Raw genomic sequence first — 21,581 nt, forward strand, 5'->3', positions numbered from 1 at the left:
GGTGCAGGGAGGACCCCAATAAATCCATCAGTGTCCCCCCAGCTCGAGGGGGGTCTGTGGCCACGCCGGGGACACACGTGGCAGCCACCACCGGGGTGACTCGTGGGGAGCCCCAGGAGCCCCCGGGAGAGGGGTTGGGTTTGCTGCGAGTTAAGTCCACGTGGTGAAAGGAGGTGGCAAAAAGGACACGGGGGGGACCTTCCTGGGGGTCCCCAGAGCCCCCGGGAGGGCACCAGGCTCGGGGAACTTCGCTCAACTGTTAAAAAAATTTATTAAAATGTCCAGCAGTACAGAAAGGCAGAGTCAGAAACGGGGAGGGGAGGGGGAGGGCCTGGGGAGGGGGGTCAGGACACGGCAGTCACGTCGCAAACAGCAGAGATCAGAAAGCGCCGTACACACACACACACACACACACGCCACTCCAACGGGACCGGGACAGCGGGGCAGGAGCAACCAACCGGCCCCAGAGCGGGCACGGGGCGGGACCACGGCCCTGGTGGCACCTGGTGGCACCTGGTGGCACTTGGTGGCACTTGGTGGCACCGTGTCCCCGCCCCGCAGGCAGGACCGGGGTGCCGGGGGAGGAAAAGGGGGGAGGCTGCTAAAAAAACCAGAGCCACCCGACTGGACGGCCGGGGTGGGACACGGGGGGGCTGCCTGGGTAACCCCCACTTTGGGGACTGGGCCAGAGCCCAGCCGGGGGTGGGGGGGGGGGGTCCCTGTGCGGGGCTGGGGGCTCGACCCCGGGCCGGGGGGGGCTGAGCGTGGGGCATGCAGGGAGGGCTGGGGACGCACACGCAGCCGCCCCCTCCGGATCCTATTCCCTACGGGGCCGGGCATCCTAAGGAGCTAAAGCCAAAAGGGGGTTATAAAAGAGAGGGAGGGGGGAGGGAAGGGGGTGGGAGAGGGGGGCGGGAGACGTCACCACCCCCCGCGGGGGACCCTTGTGCTCGGCGGCCCCCCGGCCCTAGAAGTAGTGCCCCTCCTCCATCCAGTCCAGCCGGAGGTGCTTGCGGTGTTTTCGCCGCTCCTTGCGGGGTTTGTGGTGCTGGTGCTGGTGGTGGGGGTGGCTGTGCCGGTGCCGGCGGTGCCGCCGCGCTCGGTGCGACCGCCTGGCTAACGGGGGGCAAAGGGGGGGCAGCCGGGGGGAAAGGGGGGGTCAGGAACGGGTACCCACCCACCCCACCCCCCCGGGCCCACCCCCTGCCCGCCCCGCCCCGCCCCGCCCCGTCCCCACTAACGTTTTGTGCAGAGGATTTTGGGCCGGTCCCACTTGCCGGTGCTGTGGCACTTGATGGTGGGCACGTGGCGCTGGGTGAAGCCCTCCTGGCACTGGTAGCGCACGCTGGAGTGGATGTTGTACTTCTCCTTCCTCTTCCCCACCGGGAAGGCGTTGGCCACCTCAGGGGGGGGCCCACACAGCACTGGGGGGGGGACACACAGAGCCCTGTCACCCCCCTGCTGCTGGGAGGGGACAAGGGGACACTGCCACTGTCACTGGTTCTCTCCAGGAGGGGACAAGGGGACACTGCCACTGTCACTGGTTCTCTCCAGGAGCCCCCCATTCCCAGAAGGGGACAAGGGGACACCCTGCCACCAGCGGTGGTGGCTTTAGGAGAGGCTCCTCCATCAGGGTGGCCCCGAGGTGTCCCCAGGATTTAATTTGTTAATTAACGGCCCTACTGGGCCGTCATTAACACGCGGGGTGGGGAGGAGCTGGAGGTTAATAAAACTTCCGAGATAAAGGGATGGGAACTTAATGGGTTTAATGGTGGCAAATTAAACGAGTTCAAGCGGCGAGGGAGGAATTGATTGGGACAAAGAGAGGAAACACGGAGATTTAGGGGGAACTGCTGGAGAGGTTTGCTGAGGATGAGGAGGTTCCTGGAGAGAGACTGGGGGATGGGAACAGGGGTGCTGGGAACTGTGGGGTGGGGGTGCTGCAGGATGGGAATGTTGGGGGCTGCAGGATGGGGATGGGGAGCCCTGGGGGATGGGGACACCAGGGACTGTGGGATGGGGACACCAGGGACTGTGGGATGGGGACACCAGGGACTGTGGGACGGGGACAGGGGTGCCGGGGGCTGCGGGCTGGGGGTGCCCCAGGGTGAGGGCCCCGGGGCAGGCGGTACCTGTGCCTTTCTTGCAGATGTAGGGCAGGTTGTAGTTGCAGGGCACGTCGTTCCACTTGCCGATCTCGTGGGACACCAGCACCACGCAGTCCTCGCCCCCCGCGAAGAAGTTGTCGGGCTGGTTCTCCCGCCAGTTCTCGTATTGCTGCGGGACCCCAGCGAGGGTGAGACCCCCCCCCTGCCCCGCCCCCCGAGCCCCCCCGAGCCCCCCCAAAAGGCCCTCACCAAGCCCGTGTTGTCGGTCCACTGGAAGTCCTGCTCCACGATCCTGTCATTGAGCCCGATCCAGGTGTTCTCGTGCCCGAAACCTGCGGGGAGGGGCACGCCCGGCTCTCAGCGGGGGGAGGGGAGGGGCTCCCAGGGGGGTGGGACGGAGTGTGACCCCCCCACACACACCCACCGTTGATGAAGCCGTGCTCCTCCGGGGAGTGGATGCTGGTGAGGTGCCCGGAGCGGCGCCGGCAGTCCCGCTCCGCGTCCTCCCAGGAGCGCCGGCGGGAGAAGTACCGGTAGCAGTGACCCTGGAACTTGTGCCAGTTGTGGTCACAGCCCTCCGTGTCTGCGGGGGGGACACGGGGACGGTGGGGACAGAGAAAGGGGACCGGCGGCACGGGGAGGGACGCGGGGAGCGGCTCCTCATCCCGCGCCCCCTCCCAGCACCCCCAGAGCGGCGGGGGGGGGGTGCCCAGCACCCCGCGGGGGTCTCCCCCACCCCGTGGTGACCCACCCGGGGGGTTCGCGGGGACACCGGGGGCTGCTGCCCACCTTTCTCGCAGCGGCTGCCGCCGTAGCTGGGCAGGCAGAGGCACACGAAGGAGTTCACCTCGTCGATGCAGGTGCCGCCGTTCTGGCAGGGGCTGGACAGGCAGTCGTCGATGTCTGCGGGGACACCGCGGGGGGCTGTGGGCACGGGGAGACCCCCCTGGCACCCCCCACCCCGCCCATCGCCCCCTCCAGTGCCGGCGGTGACCGAGGGTGGGGGATCGGGCAGGACTTGGAGCCGCGGCCCCATTCCCGCGGCTGCTGCGCTGGGCTGGGACAGGGATTGGGATACTCCCGTGTGGGGCAGGGATTGGGATATTCCTGTGCCGGGGCAGAGTTTGGGATGCTCCTGTTCCGGGGCAAGTTTGGGATGCTCCCGTGCCGGATAAAGGCTCGGGATGCTCCTGTTCCGGAGCAGGTTTGGGATGTTCCTGTGCCGGGGCAGGGCTCAGGATGCTCCTGTTCCGGGGTAAGTTTGGGATGCTCCCGTTCCGGGGCAGGGTTTGGGATGCTCCTGTTCCGGGGGAGGTGTGGGATGCTCCCGTTCCAGGGGAGGTTTGGGATGTTCCCGTTCCGGGGCAGGATTTGGGATGCTCCCGTTCCAGGGGAGGTTTGGGATGCTCCCGTACCGGGGCAGGGCTCGGGATGCTCCCGTGCCGGGGCAGGTTTGGGATGCTCCCGTGCCGGGGCAGGGCTCGGGACGCCCCGGCTCTCACCGATCTCGCAGTTCTCCCCGGTGAACCCGGGGGCGCAGCTGCAGCCGCAGACGGTGCCGTTGGCGCGGCAGGTCCCGCCGTGCAGGCAGGGGTTGTTCTCGCAGGGGTCCGACGGCGCTGGGGTGGGGGGAGCAGGAGCCCTGAGCCCGGGCGGGGGGACACAGCGGCCCCCACCCCATCCCCGCTCCCATCCCACCCGCGCCCGGTTGGTGGAAACTCCCCAGCGAGTGAACTGGTTTGGGTAAAAGGAGAGAAACCCCCCAAACCTCCCCCCCCAAACCCTCCCGGTGGGTCAGCAGGAAGCTCCCGCCTCCCCAGCCCGTCGTCCCTGTGCCCGTCAGCCGCGGGGGACAAGGGGACACGCTGCCATCGCGCTCACCGTGCCGGGTGGCGTTGCCGGTGCCCCCCCAGGCCAGCAGCTCCCGCTCCTCCGTTCCCGGCCCCTCGCCGCTCCCGCTGTCGGTGTCCAGCAGCGGGGACCCCCCCGCGCCCCCCAGCTCCGCTGCCGCGGAGGGCTCGGAGAGCAGCCCCACGCCGGGGGACTCGGGGGTCCCCTCCACCCCCGGGTGGGGAGCAGTGGGTGGTGACCAAGGGCCGCGGGTGGCCGAGCTGAGGGGCGCGGGGGGCTCTTCCCTCCTCACCTCCCCGGAGGAATCCTCCTGGCTGGGGGATGTTGGAGCATCCTCGTGGCTGAGGGGGGCTGAGGAGCCATGGGGGGGCTGCCGAGGGCCCGGGGGGGGCAGGAGGAGCTGCTCCCCTGCCCCCAGCTCCGTCCCAGCGTGGCTGGTGGGATGGGGGGCTGCGGGGGCGAAGCCCGTGGACCCCTCCTCGGCCACCGGCTCCAGCACCGCCGCCTCCACCGGCCCCTCGGAGCTGGCCCACGGGGTCCCCGCGGTGGCCGCGGGGGGAGTTGATGGCGAGGGGACGTCCCACCCCGGCGGGGGCGCGGCCGCTTCACTGCTGGGCTCGGCTGCGCCTTTCCCGACATCCCTGGATTCCTCTGGCTGCTCCCGGCCGGGCTCAGCCGGCCCGTGGGGGGCCGTGGGGCTCAACCCCCCCTGGGTATGAGGAGCAGCCCCCTCGGTGGGGCCGGGGGTGGCCGGGTGACCCGTGGAGGGGCCATCTGGGAGCAGGAAGGTCACCGCCTTCCTCTGCCTCTCCAGCGAGGCGTCCCCCGGGGCCCCGCTGCCGTCACCGTCACCGTGGGGCTGCGGGGCCGGCTCGGGACCCTCGGCCACCAGCGGGGCGGGGGGCAGCGGGGGCCACACTGGGACAGAGCCACCGTCCTCCTGGGACACGCTGTCCCCGGAGAAGTCCTCGGTGGCCTCGGCGGGCGGCCGGGGGGAGTCCCCGCGGGCGCTGGGGACACGAGGCTGGGCCTCATCCGTGGGGATGTCCCGGCGGCCCAGGGCGTCGTGGGGAGTCACAGAGACAGGCAGGGGTGGGGACGGCACGGGGGGTGTTCCCACAGGCCCCCCAGGACTGCGGGGGCTCCACAATTCCTGCGGGGAGTCCCTCGGGGCCGGCGCCTGCGGCGAGGGCGACGCCGGGGCGGTGGCCGGTGCCATCAGCTCTGCAAGAGATGGCACAGCCGTGGGGTCCCCAACTCAGCACAGCCCCCGCCAGAACCCCCCTGGCCGTTCCTGGGTGTCACTTACCGGGGCCGATCTCCTCCTCCAGCGTGTTGGGGGACTCGTCGGGGCCCTCCCGCCGCAGGCTCTCGGTGCCGGCTCGGGGGATGTTCCGCGGCTCCACCGCGTTGGCCGCGGCTTCCTTCACCTCCAGGGCCAGGACGGGGGCCTGGGTGGCTGTCCCCACGGGGTCCCCAGCCACCGTGGGGTCCCCAGCTGCCACCGTGGGGTCCCCAGTTGCCACTGTGGGGTCCCCAGTTGCCACCGTGGGGTCCCGGCTCTGCTGCTGGAGCTGGAAGTAGCGCCCGTTCAGCCCAGCGTGGCTCTTCCTCGGGGGGTGGGAGCTGGGGGGGGGCAGGCTGGGGGTCTCTGCTGCCGTGCTGGGGACCGTCCCCAGCCCGGGTGGTGCCAGTGATGCTCCGGTGCTGTGCTCCCGGGCTGGGCTTTGGGAAGGTGGCAGGAGGGTGACCGGGGGCTCCTCAGGGTCTTCTTGCACCGGCAGCGCTGGGCTGGCACCGGCAGGATCCCGCCAGGAGCTCTCCAGGGCCTGATCCACCACATTGAGAGCCTCCTCCTCGTGGGGCCACGCCAGCGAGGGGGCCGTGGGGGGTGGCAGGGGTGTCCCACCGTCCATCCCCAGCCCGGGAGCTGTCGGTGCCAGGGAGGCCCCCGGGAGGTCCCCGCGCTGTGCTGTGGCCGCGGGGCTGCTGCTCGCTGGCCTCAGCTGCTCATCCTCCTCCTCCTTCTCCTCCTCCTCCTCCTCCTGGCCCGGCCCCGAGGGCCCTGGCTGTGGCAGGAGCTCGTAGTGGTGGCGGGGGGTGTCCCTGGTGTCCCCCGAGGTGCCCAGCTCCTCGCTGTGCTCCACCAGCACGTTGTCACTGCCCGGCGGGTCGGGCACGGGCGGCACCGGCTCCTCCACATCCCTCTGCCCCGCGGCTGCAGGGACACCACGAGCATCAGAGGGGCAGGACGGGCATCCAGGTCACGGGGGGGGGTCCCACAGCCCCCCTCGAGTGTCCGTGCCAGGCACTGCACCCCCCCAGCCAGGGTGACACCCGGGGCTGGGCTCCCTCCCAGCGCCGCTCTCCTCATCCGTCCCGTTAATTCCCCAATTAAATAAATATTCATCATCCTCGACAATTTTCCTGGCCACGCCCACTGATTCCCAAGGGCATCCCGGTGCCTGTGAGGGGTCGGGGGGGGGAGCTGGGTGGCACCGTGGCTGGTCCCCCTTACCTTGGTAGCAGTAGGCGTCGAACCTGGAGGCGGCGGGGGGGAACCCGGTGCGGTTGGGGAACTGGTAGAGGGTCCTGACCCCCGGGGCCTCTCCCCCGCACTTCCTGCGGGGCACCCGGATGGGGTAGCGGACGCTGCCGTCGGCCAACCAGCCCGGGTCACACTGGTCCAGCCCCTCCCGCCAGGCCAGGTACAGCTGCCCCGTGGTGGCCAGCGAGGCCCCCCGGCTCCGGCAGTGCCGCCGGGCCCCCTGCCAGGTGAACCTCCCCGGCACCGTGGCGTAGAACACCGTCCCTGCAGGGGAGAGAGAGGCCTTGGGGACACGGGGACAGGGAGCCCTGATGGTCCCCACGGCCCCGAGCCCGGCGATGGCTCCGTCACTTGGGCGCCGTGGCCACGCCGTGCCAAGGATGGCACGGGGCACTGGCACCGCCCCGGCACCGGCCCTGCAGCCAAACCCCAGCAGGAGAGCCATGGATGGAGATGCCTGTGCTCCCAGCCGTGCCATGGCCATGGAATGACATCCCTGGGCATCCAGCTGTGCCATGGCCATGGAGGGACATTCCTGGGCATCCGGCTGTGCCATGGCCATGGAGGGACATCCCGGGGCACCAGCTGTGCCATGGCCATGGAGGGACATCCCTGGGCATCCAGCTGTGCTCCCGGCCATGCCATGGCCATGGAGGGGCAGCCCTGGGCATCCGGCTGTGCCATGGACATGGAATGACATCCCTGGGCATCCAGCCGTGCCATGGCCACAGAGGGACATCCCTGGGCATCCAGCCGTGCCATGGCCATGGAGGGACACCCCTGGGCATCCAGCCCTGCTCCTGGCCGTGCTGTAGCCATGGTGGGACACCCCCGGGCCCCCCTGCCCACCCCCATCCCTTGCCTCTCAGCTCCCGGGCGTAGCAGTACACGTCGTACTGTTCCTCGGGCTCCCTCCGCCCGTAGCTCCGGACTCCGGGCAGGCTGTTGCGGTCTCCATAGCAACCGGGTCGGGACAGCGTGATGGGATACCTGTGGAGAGGGACAGCGTGATGGGATACCTGTGGAGAGGGACAGTGTGATGGGATACCTGTGGAGAGGGACAGCGTGATGGGATACCTGTGGAGAGGGACAGCGTGATGGGATACCTGTGGAGAGGGACAGTGTGATGGGATACCTGTGGAGAGGGGCTGTGTGGTGGGATACCTGTGGAAAGGGACAGCGTGATGGGATGGATACCTGTGGAAAGGGGCTGTGTGTGGGATGGATACCTGTGGAGAGGGGCTGTGTGATGGGATGGATACCTGTGGAGAGGGGCTGTGTGGTGGGATGGATACCTGTGGAGAGGGACAGCGTGATGGGATGGATACCTGTGGAAAGGGGCTGTGTGTGGGATGGATACCTGTGGAGAGGGGCTGTGTGATGGGATGGATACCTGTGGAGAGGGACAGTGTGATGGGATGGATACCTGTGGAAAGGGGCTGTGTGTGGGATGGATACCTGTGGAAAGGGGCTGTGTGATGGGATGGATACCTGTGGAGAGGGGCTGTGTGATGGGATGGATACCTGTGGAGAGGGGCTGTGTGATGGGATGGATACCTGTGGAGAGGGGCTGTGTGGTGGGATACCTGTGGAAAGGGGCTGTGTGGTGGGATGGATACCTGTGGAGAGGGGCTGTGTGTGGGATACCTGCCAGAGAGGGGCGGTGTGAGCGCTCGGCTCCGCTGAGGGAGGGTCCCGCCCTCCCTCCCTCCGTCCCTCCCGCCGTGCCCGCACTCACCGCACGCTCTGGTCGCCCAGCCAGCCCGCGTCGCAGTTGTCGTAGCCGTCCTCGAAGGCGGCCTGGAGGTGCCGGGGGGAGGCGATGACGGCCGAGTTGTCCCGGCAGGCGCGGCGGGCGGCGGGGAAGGTGAGGGCGTAGCGCTGGCCCGCGGGCCGGTAGTGGAACACGACGCCTGGGAGGGCACAGGAGGGTAGGGAACCGTCGGCACAGGAGGGGGGACGTGGCACGGGGGGCAGGGCTGGCGCAGGGTGCGCGGGGCACGGAGATCACACGGGGTGCAGGGCTTTTGTGGGGCGCGGGGAGTGAGGGGACTACACGGGGTGAACGGCTCTCGTGGGGTGTGTGGGGTTTATTGGGGTGCACTGCTCTCATGGAGTGAACGGCTCTCGTGGAGTGCAGGGAGTACCTTGGGGTGCACGGCTCTCATGGGGTGTGTGGGGTACATTGGGGTGCACAGCTCTCACAGGGTGCATGGGGTACATGGGGTGCACAGCTCTCATGGGCTGCATGAGGTACATTGAGGTGCATGGGATACATTGGGGTGCACAGCTCTCATGGGGTGAACGGCTCTCACGGGGTGCAGGGAGTACATGGGATACTTTGGGGTGAACGGCTCTCATGGGGTGTGTGGGGTACATTGGGGTGCACGGCTCACATGGGGTGCACAGAGCTCTCATGAGGTGCAGGGAGTACATGGGGTGCATGGGGTACATTGGGGTGCATGGGGTACGTTGGGGTGCACAGCTCTCACAAGGTGCATGGGGTACATTGGGGTGCATGGCTCTCCCAGGGCACACAGCTCACCTGGGGTACACTCAAAGCTCACCCGGGGTGCACTCACAGCTCACCCGGGGTGCACTCACAGCTCACCCTCCTCGTCTCAGACCCGTGGGGTGCACACCCCACGCGGTGCACACCCACACCCCGCACAGCGCCCGCACCACCCCGCCGTGCCCCCCCTGCCCTCCCGGCCGTGCCGGGGCCTGGCTCACCCGTCACCTCCAGCGGCAGCAGGTCCTGCTCGTCCTCGATGCCGGCCACCACCTCGCACCGGTAGAGCCCCGAGTCGCTGGCGCGGGCCCCGCGCAGCTCCAGCGTGGCGTTGGAGCGGTCACGGGGGTAGCCGGGCAGGGACACGCGGCCCTCGTAGGCTCTCACCACCTTCACCGCGTTGTCCTTGGCCACCAGGATGGGCGCGTCCTCCCTCTGCCCGGTGGCCGAGCGCACCTTGCTCCATTTGACGCGGGGCGGGTCGGGGGGCTCGTTGGGCCCCAGGGAGGCGGAGGGGTGGAGCAGGAAGAGGCAGGGCAGGGCCGCGGGCTCCCCCAGCCCCACGCGCAGCGCCTGGTGCTGCACCCTGCTGATGTGGATCACCTTCCCATCGTCCTGGGAGCCTGCGGGGGGAGGCACCGGGTACCGCGGGGGTGGGCGGCGGGGAGGGGTCCCGCGGGGCTCTTGTGCACAGCGGGCAGAGCCGGGGGTGTGGCAGGGTGTGGGGGGGCACCCCTGAGCCCCCCAGGGTGGAGCTCGAGTGCAGCCACCCTGTCTTGTGGCCGGGGAGAGACTTTGCCCGTTAAATCTGCCCAGACTCAGATGAGGTCCCCAACTGCCCCTGGATGCTGCCCGTGGGTCCACACCCACTGCTCTGTGCCCGTGGGTCCCACACTGCCCCGTTGGGATACCAGCACTCCCTGTGGGGATACCAGCACTCCCCGAGGGGATACCAGTGCTTCCTGAGGAGATACCAGCACTCCCTGTGGGGATACCAGCACTCCCCGAGGGGATACCAGCACTCCATGAGGGGATACCAGTGCTTCCCGAGGGGATACCAGCACTCCATGAGGGGATACCAGTGCTTCCTGAGGAGATACCAGCACTCCTCGTGGGGATACCAGCACTCCATGAGGGGACACCAGCACTCCATGAGGGGATACCAGTGCTTCCTGAGGAGATACCAGCACTCCTCGTGGGGATACCAGCACTCCATGAGGGGACACCAGCACTGCCTGTGGGGATACCAGCACTCCCCATCCCTGCCTGCAGAGGTGGATCCCTCACCATCTACCCGGGGCTGCCCAACCCCTGTGGCACGAGCAGAAAAGCCCCCCCGCCCCCTCCCCGCTGGGATAAGACATGGCAGGACCATGACCTTCTCCTCCTCCTCCTCCTCCTCCTCCTCCTCCTCCTCCTCCTCCTCCTCCTCCTCCTCCTCCCGCCCTAATCCTGCCCCAGCCTGTGCAGCCTCCCAGCTCCACCACCACAAATCCCCCACGTCTCAGCCTCCCTGGCCCGGCTCCCCCTGCCCACAGCGGGCTCGGGGGGTGTCCCCTGCAGAGCTCAGCCAGCTGGGCACTGGGAAGGCCACTAATCACCCCCCCAGCACCTTCCTCCCCCCGGCTCCTCACCCTCCATCGCACCCCACACCCTCGGCCCACGGGGGGACACACACGGGCAGCGTTCCAGGCTGGGGGATCCCAAATCATCCCCCCCGTGCAGGAGGACGCTGCAGGGACAGGGGGGGACATGGGCTGTCGTGGACAGAGCCACAGCAAATCCCCGGGGGGCTGGGGGGGGCTGCCAGTGGGATTAAGGGTTTAAGGTCTCGCCTGTGGGGATCCCAGCACGGGGAGGGGTGGGGGGGGGAATCCACACAGGCGCCTGGGGGGCTTCTCCCTCCCTAATCCCGCAGGCCGGGCCCTCCCCGGGTCATTATGCGCCCTCACGGTTCACTCCGGCCGTCAGTTCATTATCTCCTGCTGTTTGCTCTCAGCGCTCCCTTGGCCCCGGCAGCACTTACCCAGCACGGCGATGGGGAGCAGGGAGAGCCCGAGCAGGACCCAGCAGCCGGCATCCCCCATCCCATGGACCATCCTTGACCTGCAACGACAGCGGGGGGTGGGTGGGAGGCCATAAATCACCGCGGGGGCACTGCAGGATTAGCCCCTCTCAGCAGGGTCCCTCTCAGCAGGGTACCATAAGCCCCGGAGAGAGTTCGATCTCACTCTTGGAATGAGGTCGGGATGAGGGATGAGGTGCCCCCATCGCCAGCTGGGGGTCCCTGTGTGTCCCTGCCATCAGTGCCACCCACGGTGACATCCCTGTGGGCACCCGGTGTGCGGCTGGAAGTGGGACACGTGCCCGTGGTGGGCAAGCCCGGGGGTCCCGCAGCCCCCCAGCCCTGTGCTGGGTGCAGCTGTCACCAGGTGCCCACCACCACCATCACCACAACTCCCACCACCACCACAACTCCCACCACCACCACAACTCCCACCACCACCATCACCACAATTCCCACCACCACCATCACCACAACTTCCACCATCACCACAACACCCACCACCACCATCGCTGGGCATGAACAGGACCATTGCCCAGCTCCCACTACCATCATCACCCAGCTCCCACCACCACCATCACCCAGCTCCCACCACCACCATCACCCAGCTCCCACCACCACCATCGCCAGGCATGAACATGACCATTACCCAGCTCCCACTACCATCATCACCCAGATCTCCCCACTACCACCCCCCAGATCTCCCCATCACTATCACCCAGCTCCCACCACCCCCACCCCCCTGACCTCCCCATCACCACCCCCCAGATATCCCCATCACCACCCCCCAGATTTCCCCACCACCATCTCCCGATTCCCTCCCTGTCACAGCCACGCTCAGGCTTTGTCTGGACACCAAACCAGCCGAGCAGAGGCAGCAGGGCCACAACCAGCACCCCCAAACCCTAAATCCCACACTGGAGCTTGGCACCACTCAGCCACGAGCTTGAACCACACCCCGGGTCCCCCCTGCACCGGCAGATCCACCGTGGGGTTTGCTGGTCTCCCCCAGCTCCAGCATCGACCCCTGCCCGGTCTCAGACAGCAATTTGGGGAGCACTCGGCCTTTGGGGGGACACCAGGAGCCCCCCATCCCTCTCCCAGCTGCCCAGAACCGAGTCTCTGCCTCATCCCACCGGCTCCCCCATCCCCGATGCTCCATTTCCCAGCCCTTGATTTCTCATTCCGTCCCTTCTGTGCTTTTATGGGACAAAAATAGAAAGAAAGAGCAAAACGACGAGAAAAAAAGGAGACACACACCCCCCTCCCCGTGTTCGGCGCTGGCAAAGGGCCTTTTTGGGGATGCAGAACCGGGTTTTATCTTATTTCCTCTAAAGAAGAAAGCGTTGGCAGCCCCTTCCCTCCCCCGGCAGCTCCGCGGGGCGTTCTGCCCCCGAAGCAAACTGCTGGGAGAAGAGGAGGAGGGGACCTGACCCCGGCCATGGGGGGGAATTCCCGGGGCGCGGAGCCGGGAGTGGGGCTGTGCCACATCTGAACATTCCCAGAGCATCCCCGAGGCCGCTCCAGGGCACCCACAGCAGCTCCTTCATCCCCTCTTGGAGGTGCTCCGGGAGGGAAATCCCTCCTTCTCTCATCCTCGGCAGCGCCGAAGTTTTCCCAGTTTTCCCGCTACGGGGGGAAAAAAGAAAAAGAATTGCTCGGCAGGGCCGGGCTCGGGAGGTTCCAGCTCCTCCCACTGAAACGCTAATCCTGACTTTCCGGGATGTCCAGGAGCCCTCCCAGTGCAAACCATCGCCCAGACACCGCCCGGGACCTGCTGGGGACGGCGGGTGATGGAAGGTGCGGGAAGGGAACGCCCAGGACACTCAGCTCCAGGGAAAAAGGGAGCCCCGGGCTGTGCTCGCACACGTCCCAGGGCTCCAAACCACCCCTTTTAGGTCTTTTCACTTGTTTGAAAGACTTTTCGGCCTTTTCACCCGTTTTCTTTTCCTCAGCCCTTGATGCTCCCCCTCTGCAGCTTCCAAGCAGCTTTTCCCACCGAAAGGCAGGACAAGGCAGTTTCCCACGTGGGACAACAGCGGTTGGATCTCCCTCCCTGCCGCCTCCCTACGGCATCCCTGGGACCTTCCTCTTCTCCATCCTCCTCCTCCCTGGCCCGTGGGGCTCCCAGCGGAGCATCCCCCGTTCCCAGGGAGCCCCCGGGGGCCACCAGCCCCATCCCCGTGCCCGGTGCCACGCAGGGAAGGTGGGATGGAGCGGGGAGAGACCCCGCAGAGCCGCGTTCACACGAGGAGTACAAATCCTCCTCCGGGCTCTCGGCTGTTTACTCAGAGCCGGGTCCTCGCTGAGCAAACACCCGGCGTTTATTTAAATGTTAAACACCGGAGTTGCTCTCTGGGTTTCCAATCACCACCCGGGAGGCTGCGGAGCCGGGATGGAGGGAAGGGACGGGCCCTGAGCCCAGCGGGGACCCCTCGGGCTGGCTGGGCGTGGGGAGTGGGTGCTGCCGGGGGTGCTCGGGGGTGCTCGGGGCCGGGGGGGGGTCACAGGGCTGTGCGGCTCCAGCTGCACCGGCGCCTTCCCCTGACATCAGCAGTTCTGCGGGATTTGCTTTCGCAGCAGGGAAGGAGCCGCGGCGGGAAGGGCCGGCCCTGCCCGCGGCACCCGCTGCCCCCTCGGGGTGACCTGACCACGAGTGGGGGGGTCCCGGGCGCCCCCCACGCCAGGGACGGGGCGCACGGCCCCTGCCACCACCTCGGGGACACCCGGCTGGCACCCCCGCCCCTGGAAGGTGCAGGGAGCACATTCCCCGCGTCCCCGCCGCGTTCCGTCCCCACCCCAGCCCCTCGCTGGACCCCCCCCGGCCGCCGCCTCTGCCGAGCCCGGCGATGTGCTGAGCCAGCAAAAAGTTTATCCCAAGGTCAGGACGAGCGACACGACGGGCTCCACTCCCCGCCGCTGCCGGAGCCACCACACGCCGTGTCCCCGCACGGGGACCCCCGTCGTTGTCCTCAGCCCCTCCCAGCCCCGGCGCCTCGTTAATTATTGAGGCCGTCTCCGTCCCACCTCCCCCGGATCCACTAACCCACAATCCAGCTCCCCGGGAGGCAGCCCGGGGGTGGCACGGCCGCATCCCGACCCCGCGGTGCCACCGGGATCAGCCCCGGCTGGATCCGGGATGCCCAGCACGGGCAGCACCGGCTCAGCACCACCAGCCCCTGTGCCAGGGCCAGGGGCAGCATCGGCCCCATCCCGCTGGGGCGGGATCCAGCTGGGAATCCCCATGGAAGGAGCCCCCGGCTCGGCCGTGAGGGCATCACCGCGCCGTCCCCGGCAGTGCCAGCGAGGCGACAAGGCGACAAGGTGAGGAGGGTGGCGGGGGGGTGGCCGGGCGGGGAGGGCGGCAGTGCCACCGCGAGCACACCGGGGGCTGAATTTCGCGGCGGGGGTCTCTCTCTCTCTGCAGTCAGGGCGATGCCACGGGGACGTCCCCGCTGCCACGTGGCCGGGCCACCTCGGGGACAAGGAGCGTGTCCCTGTCCCTCAGCGTCCCAACCCAACCGGGGGAACGGCAGGCGAGAGAAATTTAAAATAACGCCGGTGCAAACCGCCCCCCCCCCCCCCCGCACACACACACGGGTGAACATTTTCACATCTGTCACTAGCTGTCACCTCATGAATAATTCATATTTCTCATGAATATGCAAAGCCGGGACTGATGATTAGCTTGAGCTGAAACATAGCTTAATTCCACACAGGCCGGTGGGCGCCGGGACCACCCGGGCAGTTTCGGGGTCACCTCTGTCCCCAACCTGCCCCGAGCCGTGGGCTGGGCCGGGGGCAGCTGAGGAGCCCGGGGTGTCCACGGAGCAGAGGGGACATTTGGGACGGTGCTGGGGACACGAGACTGGGACGGGTGGGAGGGGAGACGATGCACTGCCCACCCACCCAGGCAGCCTGGACGCAGCTGGACGTGGGTGCGCCCCACCCTGGGGACGCCCCAGCCCTGGGGGTGCCCCCAACTTCCCCCCAGCCAGGACGGAGCCCCCGTGACCTCCGCTGTCCCCACGGGTCACTCCAGTCCCCGGTGCCACCGGCGCACACGCAGCACTTGGGTGCCCACCCCCCCGGCGTGTCCCCCCCACCGCGGACACCCCGCGGGGCTGACCCCGCACCCCCCGCCCCCAACCCCGCCGGGACCACCAGCCCCCCGCGGCACCCACCTCCCTCCCGGCGGTGCCCCCGCCGCCCCGGCGGGCTGGGGGTGTCCGCCGAGGGACCCCCCCGGGGCTGCGCGGCCGTGGCAGGAGCCCGGCGGCGGGGCCGGCTCCGCGTCCCCTCCTCTCTGCCCACAACAAAGGAATTCTGCAAACCTCGCTGCCGTCACATCTCACAGGCAACGTGATGCTTCCCGCTCCCCCCCCCAACCTGCCAGAATAAATTAGCACCTCGGCAAACTGTGATCCCGTCCAATATGGGCCCTTTGCTGGGTGCGATTTTTATTAGGCAGACAGTCTGCAGCCTTTATTTTGGAATTTGCTCCTCTTTGTTGTTTTTTTTTTTGGTTTGGTTTTGGTTTTTTTCTTCTCGCTCTTTTATTCTTCCTGCCCCCCTTTCTCGTCTCTCCCCGGGAAGCCCAGAGCGCGGCGGGAGCCGCGAAGCCGGCGCAGCATCCTCGGCTCCATCCCTGGGGAGGGTTCGCCCACCCCCTCAGCGGCTCCCAACACGGCGCCGGTGCCCGGCACCGAGAAACGGGCAGGAGACCCCCGGGCCAGGCCTCTGGCACCGTCCCCCCCCCACCACCGCCGGGGTTTGGCTTTGCCGAGCCCCTCGCCGAGATCCGCGCCCTCCTCCGCCCGTCCCGGCCTATCCACGCGGGTGCGGGAGACACGCGGGTGGGGCTCATCCTGCCCGCGGTGCTCAGCACCCGGCGCTCTGCCAGCCCTGCCAGCGCCCTGGCAGCCTGGGGGCACCCCGGGACAGGGAACTTCCCGGCTCCCGACCTGCCACCGACAGGGATGGCCGAGGCACACCCGGCTCTGGCACCGCAGCGGGGTGACACCCCGGGGGCACCCACCCGCCAGCACCCACTGCTCCCCTGCCACCCCTCACCCCCTGACCCTGCCCACGTCTCACTGCCAGCCCCTGGGGGCTCAGGGCACGGTGTCCCCCAGCCTGTCCCCGAGCTGGAGTCCCCCAGCCCTTCTGAGCCCCAATCCCGGTGTCTCCAGCCCCCCCCCGAGCCCTGGCCCCTGCAGCGTCCACCTGTCCTGATGTCCCCAGTGTCCCCCTGTCCTGCTGTGCCCACAACCCCAGTGGCCACACCCCCACTGTCCACCTGTCCCGGTGCCCCCAACCCCACTCCTGATCCCCCCAGTGTCCCCTCCAGCCCCACCGTTCCCACCCCCCGCACCCCTGACAGCCCCCCACGCCCTCGGTGTCCCCAGCCCTCAGTGACAGCATCTCCCCCACCCCAGGGCCACATCCCTCATCCCTGCCCACCCCGGTACCCACAGTGTCCCCCCCGAGTGTCCCCCAGCTCCCGCATTCCCACGGCGTCCCCAGCCTGGATTCATCCCTCTCCTGCCACAGCGGGGCCGGTGTCCCCGTCCCCATCCCCGGCACCGGGACCCGCGTGCTCCCCCCCCTCCCCCGCATCCCCCCCGCGCCCCCAGCCCCGATCCGTCCCCCTCCTGCCGCCGCGGTGCCGCTGACAATGCCGCTGTCACCGGCCCCATCCCCGCAGCGTTGCCGGTGCCGGTGTCCCCTTCCCCATCCCCGGCGCCGGGCCCCGCATTCCTGCAGCCTCCGCACCCCCACGGCGTCCCCAGCCCGGATCCCGCCCGGATCCAGCCCGAATCCAGCCCGGATCCAGCCCGGATCCAGCCCGGATCCATCCCTGTGCTGCCGTAGCGGTGCCGCTGTCACCATCCCCACATCCCCATCCCCGGGCCCCGCGTCCCCGCCATCCCCCGCATCCCCGCCGTGCCCGCAGCCCTCCCGCAGCCCTCCCGCTCCCGCCGCGGCGGTGCCGGTGCCGGTACCGGTGCCGGTGTCGGTGCCGGTGTCGGTGTCGGTGTCACCGTCCCCAGCCTCGGGCCCCGCGTTCCCCGCGCCCCCCCCCCCCCCGTCCCCTCCTCCCCCCGCCCGCCTCCGTCCCGCTGCCGCCGCCGCGGGGCCGGTGCCGGTGTCCCCCATCCCCGGCGCTGTCCCCGCAGCGGGGGCGGTGCCGGTGCCGGTGCCGGTGCCGGTGCCGGTGCCGCACGTACCTGCTCCGCGCTCAGGGCGCGCCGGGACTCATCGCCGCCGGTGGAGCCGAACGCCCCGCCGGCAACCGGGGGCTTAAAAGCGGGGCTCGGGGAGGGGGGCGGCGGGCCGGGCTCCCCCCGGAGGGGGCCGAGCCGGGCCGGGCCGGGCCAATCGCGGCTGGCGGCGGGCGCGGCCCCCCCGCCGCCGGTGCCGCCGGTGCCGCCCGCCCGCCCCGCACCTGCCCCGCAGCGGCCCCGAACCCGCGCCCGCTCCGCGCCCGCCGCGCTGCCCCGGCGCAGGGCGAGGGGCGGCCGCGCATGCGCCGCCTCCCCCCCCCCCCAAAAAAAAAAACGGCTCCCCCCACCAACCTCCCCCCCCAAAAAAAACCAAAAAACCACAGGGCCGCCCCCTCCCCATGGAACGGGGCCAACCCTCCCGCCGGGGGGGGCAGGGGGGGTGTCTGTAGTGAGGGGGGGTCTCTAAGAGGGGAGGGGGGTGCCTGTAATGGGGGGGTCTCCGAGATGGGAAGGGGGGGTCCTTGTGATGGGGGTGGGGTCCTGAGAGAAAGGGGGGTGTCCCTGTAATAGGGGTGGGGTCCCTAAGAGAGGAGAGCGTGTCCTTGTAAGGGAGTGGGGTCCCTAAGAGGGTGCGGGGGGGGTCCCTAAGGTGGGGGGGATTCTCTGTAATAGGACTGGGGTCCCAAAGATGGGAGGGGGTGTCCCTGCAGTGGAAGCAGGGTCCCTAAGAGAGGAGAGGGGACCCCAGAAGGATTTTGGGGTATGTCCCAAGAGGGGAGTCTCTCTCAGCCCCTCTGCACCCCAAAATCCCTCCCAAGCCATACAGGCTGCATCCAGCAGCATCTTCCAGCCCCTCTGCACCCCAAAATCCCTTTTAAGCCACAGAGGTGCAACCAGCAGCATCTTCCAGCCCCTCAGCACCCCAAAATCCTTTTAAGCCACAGAGGTGCAACCAGCAGCATCTTCCAGCCCCTCAGCACCCCCACACGGCCCCTTCTGGGGTGTGCAGAGGGGGTGGAAGGTGCTGAGAACTCAAAAAGGCACGAAAAACCCCAAACAACCCCCCAGAAATGGGTGAGACGCTCCGAAGAGCTGCTACCAGAAACGACCCCCAAAACGGGGGAAGAAAACCATCACTACTGGGGAAGGTTGGTTTGTTTTTTTTGGGGGGGGGGAGGAGGAGGGAGGGGTCACCTTCCCGCCGGTGACTGAAGAATGCCACCCTGTCTCCCACGGGCTTGGCACCAAATAATGTATCCCCCCTCCTCATTTTGCCCATAGGATGGATCCGTGGAAACCCGAGAGCAAAGTTCTCATTTCCGACTCCATTGTGCCAGACTTTTCGTGGCGTTTCCTGCCTTTTGTGAGCCCCCCCTGCTCCGGCACAATCCCGGCGTTGCCGGCACACAGAGCTCCTCTGTTCCCCTCCTTTATGTGGCTGCAGCTGGCGGCCCCGTGGAGGTGCCCGAGCCTGGGGGACGGGGGACAGGGGTTGATGTCCCCAGGGGGTTTGCCAAGGAGAACGGGGGAGAGGGTCCCAGGGGGTTTGCCTGAACCCTGAAGTCCCGGCTTCTTCCCTGTCCTGGTGAGTCCAGGCACCCCACAGGTCTCTGATCCTGCTCTCTCGCTTCGGGAAGGGCACCCATGGGGTGGTGAACCCCCCTTTGGGGTTGTTGGGAGGAGGGTGCTGCCCTGCTCAGGGAGGGGGAGTGGTGGTGGCAGGGCTGTGGGGTGGGGCTGGCTCCGAGGTTCTCCCCCTGCTCATGGAAAAGCCTGGACACCCTCTGGGGGGACGATGCTCCTGCTGCCCCTCAGCCCAGCCAGGCCTTGCACCCACAGCCCAAATCCCTCCCCCCTGCTCCTCACCCTGGGAAAGCAACAGCCCCGGCAGGGTCTGACCCACGCGAGGCATCAGGGGTCAGAGGGGTCCCTCCAGGAGCCCAACTGCTTCCCAGTGGGAAGGTGGGGTCCCCCTGCGCCCACCTCCCAGGGACCATCCCCTGAGGACAACCCCCAAGGATGCAGCTGCTCCCCCCTGACCCTGACCCGGGAAGGATCCCGGGAAAAGCGGAGCCGGAGCCGCTCGGGGCCTCAAACCTGCCCAGGGGCTGGAGGCAGGGGAGGGGGGACAGAGGGACCCCGGGCACCCAGCCGGGCACCTCCCAGGGGCCACAGAGCCTGGCTGGGCCTGGCAGGGGCAGCGTGGTGGTGGCTGTGCCTCTGGCCGTCTGTGTGGCAGAGGGAGGTGCTGGCAGGGAGTCACCGGAGCTCCGCTCTCGAGTGGAGATAAATGTCACAGCAGCCACCAGCCAGCACAGCCCCGGCACGGGGATCTCATGGACACCTCTCCCCCCGCTCCGGCAGCTGCTCCACGCCTGGGAATGCAGCCCGGGACCAGCTCCTCCGCTGGCAGCAGTTTGGAGCCCCAGCGTCCCCCGGGCTGGTCCCTGAGCTGGGAGGGGACTTCACGGGGCCTCGTCGTCCCCCCGAGCCCAGCTTGGAGCCCCAACATCCCACCTGGTGGGAGAGCCAGCTCTGCTGGCACGGAGGGGTGCCCCCACGTCCCCATCCCTGCCTGGGTTGGGGTCCCTTCCACACCCCCAGCCCCACATCCAGCGGCATCATCCCGGGAGCACCGAGCTGCTCCCACGAGGCACCACCTGCCATCACCAGGTCCCTGCCGTGCCCCACGTCCCCAGCCCTGCCGGGACAGGCCGGGTGGCCCCGGGGCAGTGGTTGTGGGGTGACCCCCATCCCTCTGTGCCACCCCCCCAGCCCTAGCCCCGGTGTCTGTGCGGGCAGGGACCGAGCGCGTCTCTCTGAGCCCAAACGCCGGCTTTCCGGTGAAATCCTGCAGCAGTGTTGCCGTGACGACCCTCCCGCAGTTTCCATCCAGAGATGTTTTCCTTTGTTGTGACAGGGACGTGGGGAGCGGCCGCGGGGCCGTCGGGGTGTGATGATGGTGGGGGGAGGCTCCCGCTGCCAGGGGCAGGGACCCCCAGAGCCCGCGGGGGGACCCAGCTGGGCTCCAGCACCAGAGCAGGGCTGGGGGGGTCTCCACGGCTCCAGCGCTGCCCTGGCTTGGCCCCAACCACCCAGGGGACAGCAGAGGGGCCGGGAGCCAGGTGACACGAGTTTGAGAGGTCTCAGCCGGGTCTTGCTCCCCCCAGGAGCCACAACAGAGCGGAGACAGAGGGGAGACGTGGCCAAGGCGCAGCGCGGGGGCACCGCGGGGTCCTGGGCGGGTGGAGGGGTTGGCTCTGTGAGAACGGGTGCTGAGCACCCTCGTGCCCCCGGGACAGAGCCGGTTTGGGGGGCGGGGGGGGCCCGGGAGCCTCCCGAGCTGCCCAGCCTGGCAGCCGGGGCGGTGGTGCCGTGACCGGGGTGCTGAGCAGTGTGACTGCGGCCACCCCGGGGGTGCTGAGCCCCCCGGGTGCCAGGGACCCTCCCTGCAGCCCCCCCCCAGCCAGAGTGTGTCTGCGTGCTCCCCATCCCTGGGTAGGGGGCTCACAGAGGGAGGGGGGTCCCCGTCCCGCGCCCCACGGAGCCGCTTGTTATTCCGCTCAGGTCCGAGGGCGGCTAATGAAGCCCGTTCCAGGAGAGCTGCCACATTCATCAGGATTGCAGCTCATTAACGGGGCCTCTGCCACCGCAGCTGGGGCCGGCGCTCGGGGCACTGGCACGGGGACAGGCAGCGGGCGGGCAGACGGACAGACGGACGGACGGACAGGCGGCTCCACGGTAGGGACAGCCCGCAGCTGGGGCCTGGCCTGGCCGAGGGGCTGCTCTGGGGCTGGGCAGCCACGGAGCTGCTCAGACCTGCTCAGCCACGGAGCTGCTCCGGAGGGGACAGGGTGAATCCCGGCACCGCCGTGGATCCCACGCTGCCCCCATCCCGCTGTCCCGGCTCGTTTCGGCCTCTGGCCGGGGCCAAACCTGATCCACGGCCCGAGCTGGGCATGGCAGCCCAGGGGCCGGGCCGGGGGCTGCAGAACCACACCCCCCCCCCAGGGATGCAGGGATGCCGCCCTGCCCAGGCCCAACTCCCCTCCGAACCCACCAGCAAGATGCATCGATTTTATTTTCTGTTTCCATGGCAACTGCCTCCTTCCCTTCCCCCTTCCGGCAGCCGGACCCGCTCCTCGCCCTCCGGCAGCGCCCACCCTGCTCCGGGGGCACGGGCTGGGACGCAGCCCCTCCTGGGCATCCCCGGGGTGGCAGTGCCACCAGCTCACCCCTGTGCCCTCCGCGGTGCCAGGGGGGATTTGGG

General features: G+C 68.8%; 1 protein-coding gene across 2 annotated transcripts; it reads right to left on the bottom strand.

Annotated features, from left to right (window-relative positions):
* Positions 1–285: 285 nt before the first annotated feature.
* NCAN (neurocan) lies at positions 286–17,400 on the bottom strand. 2 transcript variants are annotated; one of them, XM_051769338.1, is made up of 15 exons: positions 17,315–17,400; positions 11,046–11,125; positions 9,241–9,642; positions 8,246–8,420; positions 7,370–7,497; positions 6,478–6,771; positions 5,269–6,177; positions 3,990–5,183; positions 3,611–3,727; positions 2,898–3,011; positions 2,533–2,691; positions 2,358–2,440; positions 2,133–2,277; positions 1,242–1,424; positions 286–1,112 (listed from the first exon to the last, which is right to left on the bottom strand). In XM_051769338.1, the coding sequence occupies exons 2-15, from the start codon at positions 11,116–11,118 to the stop codon at positions 922–924; spliced, it is 4,167 nt and encodes a 1,388-aa protein (XP_051625298.1). In that variant the 5' UTR covers positions 11,119–11,125; positions 17,315–17,400; the 3' UTR covers positions 286–921. The 2 variants fall into 2 exon arrangements, with proteins under 2 accessions (XP_051625298.1, XP_051625299.1); XM_051769339.1 differs by having other exon boundaries at positions 286–1,116.
* Between the last annotated feature and the right edge of the window lie 4,181 nt (positions 17,401–21,581).

The sequence above is a fragment of the Manacus candei genome, unplaced genomic scaffold, assembly GCF_025592945.1.
Source record: "Manacus candei isolate 608988 ecotype Guabito, Panama unplaced genomic scaffold, ASM2559294v1 h1tg000106l, whole genome shotgun sequence".
NCBI lineage: Eukaryota > Metazoa > Chordata > Aves > Passeriformes > Pipridae > Manacus > Manacus candei.

Coding starts and splice junctions, on each gene's coding strand:
- NCAN (XM_051769338.1), bottom strand. CDS start 11,118: ATGGTCCATGGGATGGGGGATGCCGGCTGCTGGGTCCTGCTCGGGCTC. Junction 3,012..3,610: donor CGGGGAGAACTGCGAGATCG/GTGAGAGCCGGG, acceptor GTGTCCCCGCAG/ACATCGACGACTGCCTGTCC. Junction 2,278..2,357: donor GGACCGACAACACGGGCTTG/GTGAGGGCCTTT, acceptor GGGGTCCCGCAG/CAATACGAGAACTGGCGGGA.